The sequence below is a fragment of the Moschus berezovskii genome, chromosome 1 (genome assembly GCF_049115385.1).
Source record: "Moschus berezovskii isolate FMDL1 chromosome 1, NW_MosBer_1.0, whole genome shotgun sequence".
Lineage (NCBI taxonomy): Eukaryota > Metazoa > Chordata > Mammalia > Artiodactyla > Moschidae > Moschus > Moschus berezovskii.
The window spans coordinates 156,749,995-156,767,011 of NC_142460.1; the positions used below are offsets into that span (position 1 = coordinate 156,749,995).

Here is a 17,017-nt window from a genome sequence, read left to right on the forward strand (position 1 = left end):
TCATGTATACCTCTGTGATAGTGTGGGGTTCAGTTCAGTTCAGTTCAGTTTAGTCGCTCAGTCGTGTCCGACTCTCCGCGACCCCATGAATCACAGCACGCCAGGCCTCCCTGTCCATCACCAACTCCCGGAGTACACTCAAACTCATGTCCACAGAGTCGGTGATGCCATCCAGCCATCTCATTCTCCGTCGTCCCCTTCTCCTCCCGCCCCCAACCTTTCCCAGCATCAGAGTCTTTTCCAGTGAGTCAACTCGTCGCATGAGGTGGCCAAAGTATTGCAGTTTCAGCTTTAGCATCAGTCCCTCCAATGAACATCCAGGATTGATCTCCTTTAGAATGGACTGGTTGGATCTCCTTGCAGTCCAAGGGACTCTCAAGAGTCTTCTCCAACACCACAGTTCAAAAGCATCGATTCTTCGGCGATCAGCTTTCTTCACAGTCCAACTCTCACATCCATACATGACCACGGGAAAAACCATTGCCTTGACTAGACGGACCTTTGTTGGCCAAGTAATGTCTCTGCTTTTTAATATACTATCAAGGTTGGTCATAACTTTCCTTCCAAGGAGCAAGCGTCTTTTAATTTCATGGCTGCAATCAGCATCTGCAGTGATTTTGGAGCCCAAAAAAACAAAGTCTGACACTGTTTCCACTGTTTTTCCATCTATTTCCCATGAAGTGATGGGACCAGATGCCATGATCTTTGTTTTCTGAATGTTGAGCTTCAAGCCAACCTTTTCACTCTCCTCTTTCACTTTCATCAAGAGGCTTTTGAGTTCCTCTTCACTATCTGCCATAAGGGTAGTGTCATCTGCATATCTGAGGTTATTGATATTTCTCCCAGCAATCTTGATTCCAGCTTGTGCTTCTTCCAGCCCAGCGTTCCTCATGATGTACTCTGCATATAAGTTAAATAAGCAAGGTGACAATATACAACCTTGACGTACACCTTTTCCTATTTGGAACCAGTCTGTTGTTCCATGTCCGGTTCTAACTGTTCCTTCCTGACCTGCATACAGGTTTCTCAAGAGGCAGGTCAGGTGGTCTGGGATTCCCATCTCTTTCAGAATGTTCCACAGTTTATTGTGATCCACACAGTCAAAGGCTTTGGCATAGTCAATGAAGCAGAAATAGATGTTTTTCTGGAACTCTCTTGCTTTCTCCATGATCCAGCGGATGTTGGCAATTTGATCTCTGGTGCCTCTGCCTTTTCTAAAACCTGCTTGAACATCTGGGAGTTCACGGTTTACATACTGCTGAAGCCTGGCTTGGAGAATTTTGAGCATGACTTTACTAGCGTGTGAGATGAGGGCAATTGTGCGGTAGTTTGAGCATTCTTTGGCATTGCCTTTCTTTGGGATTGGAATGAAGACTGACCTCTTCCAGTCCTGTGGCCACTGCTGAGTTTTCCAAATCTGCTGGCATATTGAGTGCAGCACTTTCACAGCATCATCTTTCAAGACTTGAAATAGCTCAACTGGAATTCCATCACCTCCACTAGCTTTGTTCGTAGTGATGCTTTCTAAGGCCCACTTGACCTCACATTCCAAGATGTCTGGCTCTAGGTCAGTGATCACATTATCGTGACTATCTTGGTCGTGAAGATCTTTTTTGTACAGTTCTTCTGTGTATTCCTGCCACCTCTTCTTAATATCTTCTGCTTCTGTTAGGTCCATACCCTAGTGTGGGGTAGTCTGGTATAAAAGGCATGGGGGTAGAGCTGCAGGGCTCTGAACTAGAAATATTATCTGGGTCTCTCCTGACTCTCTGTGTGCCCCTAGGATAAACACCAAAACCAATCATTTTTGAATCCAGAATTCTTATTATCAGTCAAATTATCATATAAGTGGCCAGAGATACATGAAGACCTTTTTAGAAAGATTCAGGAAAAATAAAAAAAAAAGATAAACCATAAGGAAACTCAGGAAATAGAAAAAACAAAGTGAGATGACAGAAATAAGATCAGATTTATCAATAGTCAGGACTTCCCTCGTAGCTCAGTCGGTAAAGAATCGGCCTGCAATGAAGCAGACCCAGGTTCAATTTCTGGGTTGAGAGGAGCCTCTGGAGAGGAAATGGCAACTCACTCCAGTATTCTTGCCTGTAGATTCCCATGGACAGAGGAGCCTGGCAGGCTATAGTTCATGGGGTTGCAAGAGTCAGACATGACCTAAAGACTAAACCACTGCCATATCAGCAGTCACAATAAAGGTAAAGAGGTAAATCTCCCTATTAAAATTTCAGATTGAGAATAAAACTCAGATCCAAAAAGCAGATGTAGGTATATGTTGTCCATAAGAGATAAGTCTGACAGAGGATGAGATGGTTGGATGGCATCACCAACTTGATGGACATGAGTTTGAGCAGGCTCCAGGAGTTGGTGATGGATAGGGAAGCCTGGTGTGCTGTAGTCTATGGGGTCACAAAGAGCCGGACATGACTGAATGACTGAATTGAACTTAAAATTTTAAAGTAAGGTTAAAATATATACTAGCTAAATTTTAAAAAGAAAGCATGTCAATATTAGAAAATAAAATGGAATCCAAGGAGAAAAGCATTATAAGAAATATAACTATTAATACTGCAGATGTATTACTTTGCTAAGATTCATTTTCTAAAATGTGAATACTAGAAATCCAAAATACTTTGGCAAATTGAAAACAAGATAAATTATGAAATTATGGTAAAAGAGACTCAATGAAAGATTTTGCAGCCTGTAAAAATTATAAAGTCTACAAAGAAACAAGGGAAAATCATGACATGCTAAGTGCAAAATACAGGATATACGATTGTACACACTAAGAACTGTATTAAATTCTAAAATCCAAATATACATGTGAATATGACTAGAAGTACACATAAAAATATTAGTTTTATTAGGGTGCTAAAATATGCTTTCTCTTCTGTTTTCCAAACTTGCTTGTAATGTTTTTATAAAATGATCTTTAATGTATAAAGCAGAATATATACAATAAAATAAATCTTGAGAAGCAGGGGGCTCTCATTTTCATCTACTGGATTGTTATAAAATGAAAAAAATGAATAACTTCTGCTGTTGGTGAGTATGTAAATTTAAGTATGCATTAGTGCAGGCGTTTAGGAGGGTAACTTGGCAGGATCTATGAAACTGAAAATGCACACACCATCTGATCCAGGATTTTCCTTCCAGTAGTCTATTTTAGAGATATTCATACTCATATGGACATAAGAGGAAAGTGTAAGGGTGTTCGCTGCATTACTCTAATAGGGAGAATATGAAAACGACTTGAACATCTTCAATATGTATATAATTACAGCATAGCCATGCCACAGATTATGCAGTAGTTAAAAGAATGAGATAGAGTTATACTGCGGAGAAGGCAACGACAACCCACTCCAGTAATCTTGCCTGGAGAATCCCATGGAGGAAGGAGCCTGGTAGGCTGCAGTCCATGGGGTCGCTAAGAGTCGGGTATGACTGAGCAACTTCACTTTCACTTTTCACTTTCATGCATTGGAGAAGGAAATGGCAACCCACTCCAGTGTTCTTGCCTGGAGAATCCCAGGGACGGGGGAGCCTGTTGGGCTGCCGTTTTTGGGGTCGCACAGAGTCGGACACGACTGAAGCGACTTAGTAGCAGCAGCAGCAGCAGCAGCAGCAGAGTTATATTGATCAAAATGAAAAAACATCAAGACATACTGTTAAGTTAAAAAAAGTTAAAAGAATATAAGTGTGGTCTCACATATTAAAAAAAATTCATAAAAAGCAGCCATCCAGAACAAAACTAAATAAATACTCCATACACATATACTCCATACACATGCATAAAAAGGAATAAAACCACAGATAATATGGGTTCCCTCTGGTAAAAGGAGTGAAATGGCAGGATAAAGAGATAAATAGTGACTTCTGGTTATTATTTTATACATGTTTATATTATTTGAACATTTTATGTGCATACACTTAGGTACTAAGAGGCAAACTAAGGAGAGGGATAGGGAAGCAGAACATTTGAGCTCTATTTCCAGTTCAGTCACTTAGTAGCTGTATGATCTTATCTAAGTCATTCAACCATATTTGGGCCTCAAATTTTATTGTAAGTAAGAAAAATCTGGATTATAATAATGATTGAGAAATACAAACTTAATATGCATCAGGAATGTTAGGATTATCATTCTTCAGATGTAAGGCCTTTTATTCAATGGAATTCTTGCCATCTCAACCCATCCCATGTAACCTCCTGAGAGCCCAGGCAAAAACCAGATGATCAATAAATATTAATAATGACTGTAATGATGACTTTTCATTTATCAGAATAAGAAATGTTTGCATATCTACTACAGATTGCTAATTTTGCCAATTTTGTCTGTCCCAGATAAAGATGGGAAAAAAATAAGAGTGTAAACAAGGTTGTATTATTCACCCAAGTTTCATTTAGTATGATTTATTTAAAATAAAACATTTCATTTCCTTTCAAGTGTGACCAATTCTACTTTCTTTAAGTTAGTAGAAATGCTTGAATAATCAAGCATGAAGACTGCCTCGGTAAAAGGCACCCACTAGTGATCAATGCTTTCTCATTTGGTAAAACAAATAAAATAACTGAATGAAACACATTCTTAAAAGGAATTTTCAGTATTTTTCTCCAGCAGGAGCTAGATAAAGAGTCATTGCTCAAAGGAACAAGTTGAAACTCCTCCATTTGTTTTGCCAGGCTCTTCCCAACCTGGCCCCATCTCATCCCTCAGGCCTCATCACTGGTCACTGATCACTCTCTCCTTGGAGCCTGTGGCCACTTCAGACTGTCCTGCAGTTCCTGAACATGACACTTTCATGCTTCTGGGCCTTTGCTCATGCTGCTTGCTCTATCTGGAATCTCCTTTTCAATTTTTTTATCTTGTAAACACTTGATATCTTCAGGGTCAAGATCACATGCCCGTCCTACTGTGAAGCCTTCATTGCATATTTATGACACATTTCTGTGGAATTTTTCAAGTCAGGTGTGGCTGTCTGTACACTTTTCTCTTTTGTTCCACAGTGTATGCCCTGATGCGAAAATCTCGTTACTCATCTTTGTTCCCCCAACACATCCCAGGTATCTGATAACGGCTTAATGACTGAAAATAGTGACTTTGTACATAATAGGGCTTTGCACATAATGAGCACTCAAATATTTGTTAAATGAAGTAAGATTATCATTTAAATTGCTCCTTAAATATGAATTTCAATGAGAGGCATACTTGCAAAAAGTTGCTTTTTCTTATCTCTGTTGCAGTAATTTTTCCACTCCAAGATCTGTTGACTGTGTAGAATATTCTCTGAATAACCTGGTTCCAGAAGGAAAACAAAACCAAATAAAAACATTAAAGATTCCTATTACATTATCAAAGGTCATCTTATGAATATTCTTTGAACCAAGCTAAGTTTTGTGATTATATCAAGTGTCATTTCTAGTAAAAATGTTTAAAAAACTACATCCATATACTTTACATCTGCCCTTATAATTCTAAGAATAAAAAGATTCTTTGCTCATGATTCTGAGCAAAGAATCATGGCACCTGTCCTATCACTTCATGGGAAATAGATGGGGAAACAGTGGAAACAGTGTCAGACTTTATTTTTTGGGGCTCCAAAATCACTGCAGATGGTGATTGCAGCCATGAAATTAAAAGACGCTTACTCCTTGGAAGGAAAGTTATGACCAACCTAGACAGCATATTAAAAAGCAGAGACATTACTTTGCCAACAAAGGTCCATCTAGTCAAGGCTATGGTTTTTCCAGTGGTCATGCATGGATGTGAGAGTTGGACTGTGAAGAAAGCTGATCGCTGAAGAATTGATGCTTTTGAACTGTGGTGCTGGAGAAGAAAGACTCTTGAGAGTCCCTTGGACTGCAAGGAGATCCAACCAGCCCATCCTACAGGAGATTGGTCCTGGGTGTTCATTGGAAGGACCTATGCTTAAGCTGAAACTCCACTACTTTGGCCACCTCATGCGAAGAGTTGATTCATAGGAAAAGACCCTGATGCTGGGAAGGATTGGGGGCAGAAGTAGAAGGGGATGATGGAGGATGAGATGGCTGGATGGCTTCACCAACTCGATGCACATGAGTTTGGGTAAACTCTGGGAGTTGGTGATGGAGGCCAGGGAGGCCTGGCGTGCTGCGATTCATGGGGTCACAAAGAGTTGGACACGACTGAGTGACTGGACTGAACTGAACTGACAGTGATGCCTGATTCAGGTAGTACCTATTAGGGTAGGTGTTTTTGGAAAGCACAAGAGGTGAGAAGTATACACTGGTTGGCTTAACAATTACTGGGTCAGAAGAATGGCTGCCAATGTGGTATGATTCAAGAGGGCATTATTCCAGTTAGTATAGGCTTATCCATTGGTGTTTTGAAGACTTACGGACTCTGGAAACTCAGATACATTTGGGATAATTTATATCCCAAGTCCTTACTTGGGCATGAAGAATTTTGTTACTAACTGGGTTTTAGTAAAGTTTAACAAAGGTGAAACTCTGGAGAAGACCAGGACAAGACGAAAGAGAAGGAGGATGGGTAGCAAGTGTGTCTGAAATTGAGGCTGTATGTGCTGTGGTGGAGGGAGGACTGGAGAAGGAAGACAGGCTGCAGTCCTGGAGGTAGGAGGCCACGGTGCATTCTTTCCATTTTACCTGGCTTATTCCTACCCATTTAATTTGCCCTTGACCTGGTAGGGGTTTTTTTTTTTTTTTTCATTTTTCCTTTTCTCCAAAAAGAAGCAAGGGTGAGAAAAGCAACTGAACAAGGTTTTTTTTTTTTTTTGTACACTGGCTTTGATTTTGATTATCTAATGATATGGAAATTCTGTATCCTTGGTGGTTTTTATCATAGACTACATGATCCATGGAGTTCTCCAGGCCAGAATACTGGAGTGGGTAGCCTTTCCCTTCTCCAGGGGATCTTCCCAACCCAGGGATCGAACCCAGGTCTCCCGCATTACAGGTGGATTCTTTACCAGCTGAGCTACAAGGGAAGCCCATAGAAGAGATTCAGTTCAGTTCAGTTCAGTCGCTCAGTCGTGTCTGACTCTTTGCGACCCCATGAATCACAGCACGCCAGGCCTCCCTGTCCATCACCAACTCCCGGAGTTCACTCAAACTCATGTCCATTGAGTCGGTGCCATCCAGCCATCTCATTCTCTGTCATCCCCGTCTCCTCCCATCCCCAATCCCTCCTAGCATCAGACTCTTTTCCAGTGAGTCAACTTGTATCCCTTTAAAAAGGCTATTTCAGTACATGAAGAACAAAAAGAGGAAGACATTTAGACATCTATCATAAACTAAACCACTATTCTGTTTCTGGACTGTTTGCCAAACAGTGATTCCCAAGAATAAGAGGGAAAAACTAGCTTCATGATGAAGGTCCAGACTTCTGGCACCTGGCATTTCTCACCCCACCTTTGCTATCAGTGCTAACGTACCCTGATCCTTCAGAATCCAGCTCAGTCACCAGCTCCACTGGAAGCCCCAGAACAGGGACTTAGGCTGAGCTGTCTTCTGTGCTCCTGACATCACCCATGTCTCCTTCAGTCATCCTGTGGTTATATTCTAGACACAGGTACACCTGACTGTCCCCACCTCCAAACTCTAAGGAACCTGGTCTTTTTTCACATGCATCCCAGTGCCTGATATACTGCTCTGCCTGTATCATCAGGTGGTCAATAACTACATGATAATTTAAGAAAAACTGAGGTATAATTAACACACATTAGTTTTTGGCATACTAATGATTTAATATTTGTATATATTGTGAAGGGCTTCTCCAATGGTTCAGCAGGTAAAGAATTCGCCTGCAATGCAGGAGACACAGGTTCGATTCCTGGGTCAAGAAAATCCCCTGGAGGATGGCAAGGCAATCCACTCCAGTATTCTTGCTGGGAAAAATCCCATGGATAAAGGAGCCTGGTGGGTTAAGGTCCATGGGGTCACAAAGAGCTGGACATGGCTGATGCCACTGAACATATATATTGTGAAATGATCACCACAATGTCTACTTAACATCCATCACTATAGTTACAGATTATTTTTTCTTGTGAAATTTTAAGATTTACTCTTAGTGATTTTCAAATATGCAGTATAGTATTATGATCTATAGTTTGCTGTACATTATATCCCCATGACTAATTTATTTTACAACTGGAAGTTTATGCCTTCTGATTTCCCTCAACCATTTCCCCCTCTCCCCATCTCCCACCTCTGGCAATCCTCAATCCGTTCTGAGTTCATGAAGTTTTCTTTTTTCTTAAAGATTTATATCATACAGTATTTCTCTTTCTCTGATTGATTTCACTTGGCACAATGACCTCAAGGTCCATCTATGATGTTGTAAATGCCAAGATTTCACTCTTTTCTAATGGGTGAATAATATTTCATTGTATACATATTCTGAAAGTATATATATTCTCAGTCGTGTCTGACTCTTTGCAACCCCATTGACTATGTAGTCCATTGAATTCTCCAGGCCAGAATACTGGAGTGGGTAGCCTTTCCCTTCTCCAGGGGATCTTCCCAACCCAGGGATTGAACCCAAGTCTCCTGCATTGCAGGCAGATTCTTAACCAGCTGAGCCACAAGGGAAGCCCAAGAATACTGGAATGGGTAGTCTATCTCTTCTCCAGAGGATCTTCCCAACCCAGGAATCGAACCGGGTCTCCTGAATTGCAGGCAGATTCTTTACCAACTAACTGAGCTATCAGGGAAGCCCACATCTTCTTTATCCATTTATCTGTTAATGAACATTTAGCTTGTTTCCATATATTGGCCATTGTAAATAAGGCCATAGTAAACACAGGGGTGCATGTATCTTTTCACGTTAGTGTTTCTGTTTTCTTTGGATGAATACCCAGAAGCAGAATTGCTGAATTAACTCTATTTTAATTTGTTTGAGGAACTTCCACTGGTTGCACCAATTTACATTCTTTTCTCCACATGTTTGTTATTTCTTGTCTTTTTGATGTAAACAATTCTAACAAGTGTGAGGTGATATCTCACTTTAGTTTTGATTTGAATTTCCCTGATGATTAGTAGTGTTGAACATCTTTTCATGTACCTGTTGGCCATCTGTATGTCTTCTTTGGAAAACTGCTTGATAAATTAATGAGGTTGGAAAGCTGTGTAACAAAGACTTTTGAGTTATATTTGTGATAGAGACATATGTGTTGGATTCATAGCTAATTGAATAAACTCTTCAGAGTTTTGAACAGCAGAAGGATGTAACCTAGGGAAGTAATTAATATTTTACATAAATCAGTATTTTTGTCTATGATTTATTGATAGGCTACATATAAGATATACAGAAAATATAAAACAGGAAACTGTATACAAAATTATTGTGAAAGATACTATTGTACTAGAGTGTAGATGTGATCATGATCTGAAGGGCTATCAGGTGGAAGAAGTTGATTTGCTTTGTATTGCATCACAGTGTAGAACTAGAACTGGAATTACTAGAACTACTGGATAGAAATGCTTCAATGTAAATAAGAGTTTCCTAAAATTAGCCCTATTAAGCAATGGGTTGTATGAAGTAGTGAAGTTTCTTCTCACCAAGTTATTTACACAGAAACTCACAGGATTCCTATGTTAGGTGGGAGCAGGGACTAGCTGATGTCTATAACTTCTCTACTAGCTCCACTCAGACTCTGAATGAGGTAATTCAGGGCAGAGAATAGAGGATTTTAGGCCAGAAATTATATATATATGAAAATAAAAATTAAGAATATATTTTATCATAGTTCCATGTTCCCTTTCTCAAGTTAAAGTCAATTACAACACATATTATTACACCAAACTTTTCTTTTTATACATTAGATTTTGTCCTTATTTCTTGATTCTGAATATAAAATTATCTTAAAGTCTAAGTTTCCTATCTACCTAAATTATATATATATATATATATATATACCCCTTAAATATTTTATATTACTTATGAAAGTACTATGTTATACTTAAAAGTGTAAAACTTGAGTCTGCTTATTTTATTCTTTTTTCATTTTTTGTTCTGACAGAATTTTTATATCTAGTAATTTCCTACTTTTAGCATCTGATAAGCTACTTTTCTCGTACTGTAAAAAACTGTACATTTATACCATTTTTCCATAGCCTAAATCTCCTGATTCAGTGGCCCCACTATATCAGCACATTTACTGGTTTCCACAATACTGATTCAGCATTATAACTTATCGAGGTATGGGCACCATCTAGTGGTAAGAGCATGAAGCTGCTGCTGCTGCTGCTGCTGCTTCTAAGTCGGCTTCAGTCGTGTCCGACTCTGTGCGACCCCATAGACGGAAGCCCACCAGGCTCCCCCGTCCCTGGGATTCTCCAGGCAAGAACACTGGAGTGGGTTGCCATTTCCTTCTCCAATGCATGAAACAAAAGTGAAAGTGAAGTCGCTTAGTCGTGTCCGACTCTTAGCGACCCCATGGACTGCAGCCTACCAGGCTTCTCCCTCCATGGGATTCTCCAGGCAAGAGTACAGGAGTGGGGTGCCAATGCCTTCTCCATGAAGCTGCTGGTTCTACACTAATTGCAGTTCCCCCCCCCCCTAACTTTTGGTCTACCAGTTTTAGCTTTTTAAAATAGAAATTAAGAAAAACATAAAAATATAAAAAAATGTAAAAATTAACAGCAGTAAGAATAACTACATACTACAAATGAGAGAAATGAAATTGGATAATTTTTCACCAGGGGATTTCTAGTCAACTTGATAGACAATTTGAATTATAAATCAGTTTTTATTTATATCTACTCGATTGGAAATTTCTATTTTTTTTTTTTTACCATTTTAGATCACCAGGAATGGAAGGGGACTTCCCTGGTGGGCTCAGATGGTAAAGAATATGCCTGCAATGCAGGAGACCTGGGTTCAGTCCCTGGGTTGGGAAGATCCCCTGGAGAAATGAATGGCTACCCACTCCACTATTCTTGCCTGGTGAATTCCATGGACAGAAGAGTCTGGCAGGCTACAGTCCATGAGTTTGCAAAGAGTTGGTTACAAGGCTAAGTGACTGATACTTTTCACACTTTTAGGAATGGAACTATGTGTTTGGTGGCTCTGTCAAGAGAATTTTAGACAAGGGGATCAAACACAGACACAGAAATTACAGAGATTGCTCTTTATAGGTGACATGGATGCAGATGAACAACTCAGTGCCAGAAGTCTGGTCCTTCTACTTTACTGCCAGCACCAATATTACAAAAAAGTATTTCCAATCTTATTGCTTATTTTAAAACCTACTTCTTTCCTCAAAAGTCAGCATATGCCAGTAAGGATAAGCAGAGTCTTATTTACTGGTAATGTCATTGCATGGTATGCAAATATACAAACTCAAGGGTCACAATTTGCAGGTTTTTCCAATTTTCATTTTCATTCAATATCAAAAGGTTTATTACTCAACGTCAACTCTTCTCTGAAAATAAGGGTGACTTTGGGTATTTGCTATATGCATAGTTGGTGTTCTGTCTTTTCAATCTAAAACAGCTGACAAAATAATTAAGATTAACTAAACAAACAAAGAGTTTTGCCAGGAGAACGCACTGGTCATAGCAAACACCCTCTTCCAACAACACAAGAGAAGACTCTACACATGGACATCACCAGATAGTCAACACCGAAATCAGATTGATTATATTCTTTGCAGCCAAAGATGGAGAAGCTCTATACAGTTAGCAAAAACAAGACCAGGAGCTGACTGTGGCTCAGGTCATGAACTCCTTATTGCCAAATTCAGACTTAAATTGAAGAAAGTAGGGAAAACCACTAGACTCTTCAGGTATGACCTAAATCAAATCCTTTATGATTATACAGTGGAAGTGAGGAATAGATTTAAGGGTCTAGATCTGATAGAAAGAGTGCCTGATGAACTCTGGACGGAGGTTCGTGACATTGTACAGGAGCCAGGGACCAAGACCACCCCCATGGAAAAGAAATGCAAAAAAGCAAAATGGCTGTCTGAGGAGGCCTTACAAATAGCTGTGAAAAGAAGAGAAGCGAAAAGCAAAGGAGAAAAGGAAAGATATAAGCATCTGAATGCAGAGTTCCAAAGAATAGCAAGGAGAGATATAAAGACTTCCTCAGTGATCAATGCAAAGAAATAGAGGAAAACAACAGAATAGGAAAAACAAGAGATCTTTTCAAGAAAATCAGAGATATCAAGGGAACATTTCATGCAAAGATGGGCTCGATAAAGGACAGAAATGGTATGGACCTAACAGAAGCAGAAGATATTAAGAAGAGGTGGCAAGAATACACAGAAGAACTGTACAAAAAAGATCTTCATGATGAAGATAATCACAATGGTGTGATCACTCACCTGGAACCAGACATCTTGGAATGTGAAGTCAAGTGGGCCTTAGAGAGCATCACGATGAACGTGGAGGTGATGGAATTCCAATTGAGCTATTTCAAATCCTGAAAGATGATGCTGTGAAAGTGCTGAACTCAATATGCCAGCAAATTTGGAAAACTCAACAGTGGCCACAGGACTGGAAAAGGTCAGTCTTCATTCCAATCCCAAAGAAAGGGAATGCCAAAGAATGCTCAAACTACCACACAACTGCACTCATCTCACACGCTAGTAAAGTCATGCTCAAAATTCTCCAAGCTAGGCTTCAGCAATATGTGAATCGTGAACTTCCAGATGTTCAAGCAGGTTTTAGAAAAGGCAGAGACACCAGAGATCAAATTGCCAACATCCGCTGGATCATGGAGAAAGCAAGAGAGTTCCAGAAAAACATCTATTTCTGCTTCATTGACTATGCCAAAGCCTTTGACTGTGTGGATCACAACAAACTATGGAAAATTCTGAAAGAGATGGGAATACCAGACCCCCTGACCTGCCTCTTGAGAAACCTGTATGCAGGTCAGGAAGCAACAGTTAGAACTGGACATGGAACAACAGACTGGTTCCAAATAGGAAAAGGTGTACGTCAAGGCTGTATATTGTCACCCTGCTTATTTAACTTCTATGCAGAGTACATCATGAGGAATGCTGGGCTGGAAGAAGCACAAGCTGGAATCAAGGTTGCCGGGAGAAATATCAATAACCTCAGATATGCAGATGACACCACCCTTATGGCAGAAAGTGAAGAGGAACTCAAAGGCCTCTTGATGAAAGTGAAAGAGGAGAGTGAAAAGGTTGGCTTGAAGCTTAACATTCAGAAAACTAAGATCATGGCATCTGGTCCCATCACTTCATGGGAAATACATGGGGAAACAGTGTAAACAGTGTCAGACTTTATTATTTTGGGCTCCAAAATCACTGCGGATGCTGATTGCAGCCATGAAATTAAAAGACGCTTACTCCTTGGAAGGAAAGTTATGACCAGCCTAGATAGCATATTAAAAAGCAGAGACATTACTTTGCAACCAAGGTCCATCTAGTCAAGGCTATGGTTTTTCCCGTGGTCATGTATGGATGTGAGAGTTGGACTGTGAAGAAAGCTGATCGCCGAAGAATTGATGCTTTTGAACTGTGGTGTTGGAGAAGACTCTTGAGAGTCCCTTGGAGTGCAAGGACATCCAACCAGTCCATTCTAAAGGAGATCAATCCTGGGTGTTCATTGGAAGGACTTATGCTAAAGCTGAAACTCCAATACTTTGGCCACCTCATGCAACGAGTTGACTCACTGGAAAAGAGTCTGATTCTGGGAGGGATTGAGGGTAGGAGGAGATGGGGATGACAGAGAATGAGATGGCTGGATGGCATCGCCGACTCGATGGACATGAGTTTGAGTGAACTCCGGGAGTTGGTGATGGACAGGGAGGCCTGGCGTGCTGTGGTTCATGGGGTCGCAAAGAGTCGGACATGACTGAGCGACTGAACTGAACTGAACTGAAACAAACAAATATAAAGTATTTTCCTGTAGCACAGGTTTCACTGATAAATGGAAAATAAAAGTTGCACAGTTTTCTTCATCATTTATGTGCAACACATAAGCTAATACTTGAGTCATACACTGTGTCAGCAGTTTCTTCCAATTGTAAAGTGAAATAATTGAGTAACTCTAGAATGCAAACAAAATATACTAATTGTCTTATGCTGTATGCCATTGAAATTATATTCAGTAGGGTCATATGATAAAATAATTTTGCTTCTTTGAGACATTTGTCATTAATTCTGAGGCTGATCTTTGTCTCTTGGAAATACTATTGTCTGTCTATTGTCTATTGTCTGTCTTTGCCATGACATATACTAATTGTCTTATGCTGTATGCCATTGAAATTATATTCAGTAGGGTCATATGATAAAATAATTTTGCTTCTTTGAGACATTTGTCATTAATTCTGAGGCTGATCTTTGTTGAGTGAACTCCGGGAGTTGATGATGGACAGGGAGGCCTGGCACGCTGTGATTCATGGGGTCGCAAAGAGTCAGACATGACTGAGCGACTGAACTGAACTGATGTTTTAGCAAGAAAATTAATTTCATACTAGAAAGCTTATTTTGTATTTTTTATAGAAAGATTCACTGTACTTTCATATAGCACAAAATTTTCAATGACTTCATGTCATTCAGTTCAGTTCAGTTCAGTCACTCCGTTGTGTCCAACTTTGCGACCCCATGAATCACAGCAGGCCAGGCCTCCCTGTCCATCACCAACTCCCAGAGTTCACTCAAACTCATGTCCATCGAGTCGGTGATGCCATCCAGCCATCTCATTCTCTATCGTCCCCTTCTCCTCCCACCCCCAATCTTTCCCAGCATCAGAGTCTTTTCCAGTGAGTCAACTCGTTGCATGAGGTGGCCAAAGTATTGGAGTTTCAGCTTTAGCATCAGTCCTTCCAATGAACACCCAGGATTGATCTCCTTTAGAATGGATTGGTTGGATCTCCTTGCAGTCCATGGGACTGTCCAGAGTCTTCTCCAGCACCACAGTTCAAAAGCATCAATTCTTCGGCGATCAGTCTTCTTATCTGACCAAATTTTATAACAGAAAAGACTGTGGAGAACAGACCATCAGTCCAATAAAATTCTATTCAGTGCTATATTTTTTTATTGGCACATCTGTGTTTTCAATGATAGTATGAGATTATCACAAATAAGCAGTTACACTTATCTCAGTATATACAGATTCACATTTTGTATTCTCAGTTGGGCCTAATTTACTACTTATGGTGCTGTTTCGAGCTGCCCCATTATCACTATTTAGTCATAAGTAGTTTTACACTTTTATGGCAACTTCTGAGTAATGGATTCATCTTTAAAAAATTTTTATTGTTTACAATGTTGTGTTAGTTTCTTCTGTACAGCAAAGTGAACAAGGTATACTGGATTCATTTTTGTGAACTGGGGCTAAAGTAGCATAATACTAGCAATAAAGTATAAATTAAAAAAAATAAACAATAATATGCAAATACCATGGAGATATGTCAGTAGAAAATTAACTGAATTCTGTTAATGGACCTATGTAGTTCTTTTTGGTCAATGATTGACATACTAGTATTTCTCAGAAAATGTGAATTACATGCAAACAAAATTGTATCATGGCTTTTCACTCTGAAATCATGAAACTATCAAGGGTCACTAGATGACCCCAATCTATCATAGGTCTGGGGATCATACTTTAGTAAATACCAAACTAGAAAGAGTACAAAGGAAAATTTGTGCTTTCATAATTCTGTTCTTTAACATCTTCTCTAAGAACAAATTCAAATGATTCCTATAGAGAGCATTTTCCGAATTGGCAGAAGGTTGGAATAGATTATCAAGATCTTTTCAATCTCTTGAAATTCTAATACATTATTGAGTAACCAAAAAGTTTGTTCAGGTTTTTCTGTTAAATCTTACAGAAAAGCCTGAACAAACTTTTTGGCCAACTCAATTTTAATATGCCCTGAGTTTACAGAACAGTCAATAATCAGAATCCAGTAATTCTCATTGGGATTGAAACCATGGTTACATGTAGAATTCTTAATTCTACACATGAATAACTTCACTTACTCACTCAATAAATACCTACTGTATATCTATTATGTGCCAGGCCCTATTTCAGGTATTAAAGATACAGCAGGATCTAAATATAGACAAAGTCCCTCCTCTCATGGAGTTTATGTTATAGAGGACATGGACAATAAATAAAAAAATTTAATATCAGATGTTATGCACTAAGAAGGAAAATAAAGCAAAATAAAAGAAGAGTAGAGGGAGGGGACAGAGAGAGAAGACAGCTGAAGAAGGCAGAGGGTGATCAGGGAAGGTCTCATTAAGAAGGGAATGTCTGAGCACACATCTGGATGAAGTGAGGGAGTGGGTCATGCAGCAATCTGTAGGAAGAGCATTCCAGGCAGAGGAGAGAGTAAGAACAAAGCACCTGAGGCAGAAGTGGGTTTGGCTTGTTCCAGGAACAGAGAGAACAAGTGTTGCTTCAGGACCAGAGAGTAGGCCCTGTGAGGGTGTGGGTGGGTGAGTGGGGGGTTATGGAGAATAACGGCACGAACTTTGGCTTTCATTCTGAATGAGAGGGGGAAACATTGGAGGGTTTGAGCAGAGAGGTGACATGATCTGACTTACATTTTCAAAGAATTACTCTGCTTTGTGGAGACTAGACTGTAGGGCAATGAGGGTATAGGCAGGGAGACCAATTAGAAGGAGTCCACACGAGAAACAAGGATGACCAGCTGGGCCAGGGTGACTGTGGTAGAGGTAGTTGATGGGTTGCGGTTAACAAGCAAAAACAACTTGTAAGATAGTTTTAGATGGCAGTGACATCTTAGGGTTCAAATGAAGTCTTATAAAGTTTTATGTCAGAAGAGAATCAATGTAAAAGGAAATAATGAAGTTCCTACAGGAGAAAAAAGAATGGTAGTATTGTGTAACTCAACAGAACCCAACAATCCATAGTCAACAAAAAGTGCCCCAAGAAGGAGAGGGTCTTCCTCAGAAGAGACTGCCCTATTTACTGGGAGATCTGAACCAGAGGTGGGGACCACATCAGCTGGGTATGGCTGTGAATGCGAGGTGCGCCCTGAGGTTCATCTGTGGAATTCTT

The 17,017-nt window shown here is 39.8% G+C and overlaps 1 protein-coding gene across 3 annotated transcripts in view; it reads right to left on the reverse strand.

Annotated features, from left to right (window-relative positions):
* The window catches only part of PPP2R3A (protein phosphatase 2 regulatory subunit B''alpha), a 254,163-nt gene that overhangs the window by 92,755 nt on the left and 144,391 nt on the right, over nucleotides 1-17,017 (reverse strand). For all 3 annotated transcript variants that reach the window (XM_055413269.2, XM_055413262.2, XM_055413274.2), the window contains one exon: nucleotides 5,223-5,309. In XM_055413269.2, coding sequence (XP_055269244.2) covers nucleotides 5,223-5,309 — 87 coding nt within the window. The remainder of the gene's footprint in view (nucleotides 1-5,222; nucleotides 5,310-17,017) is intronic.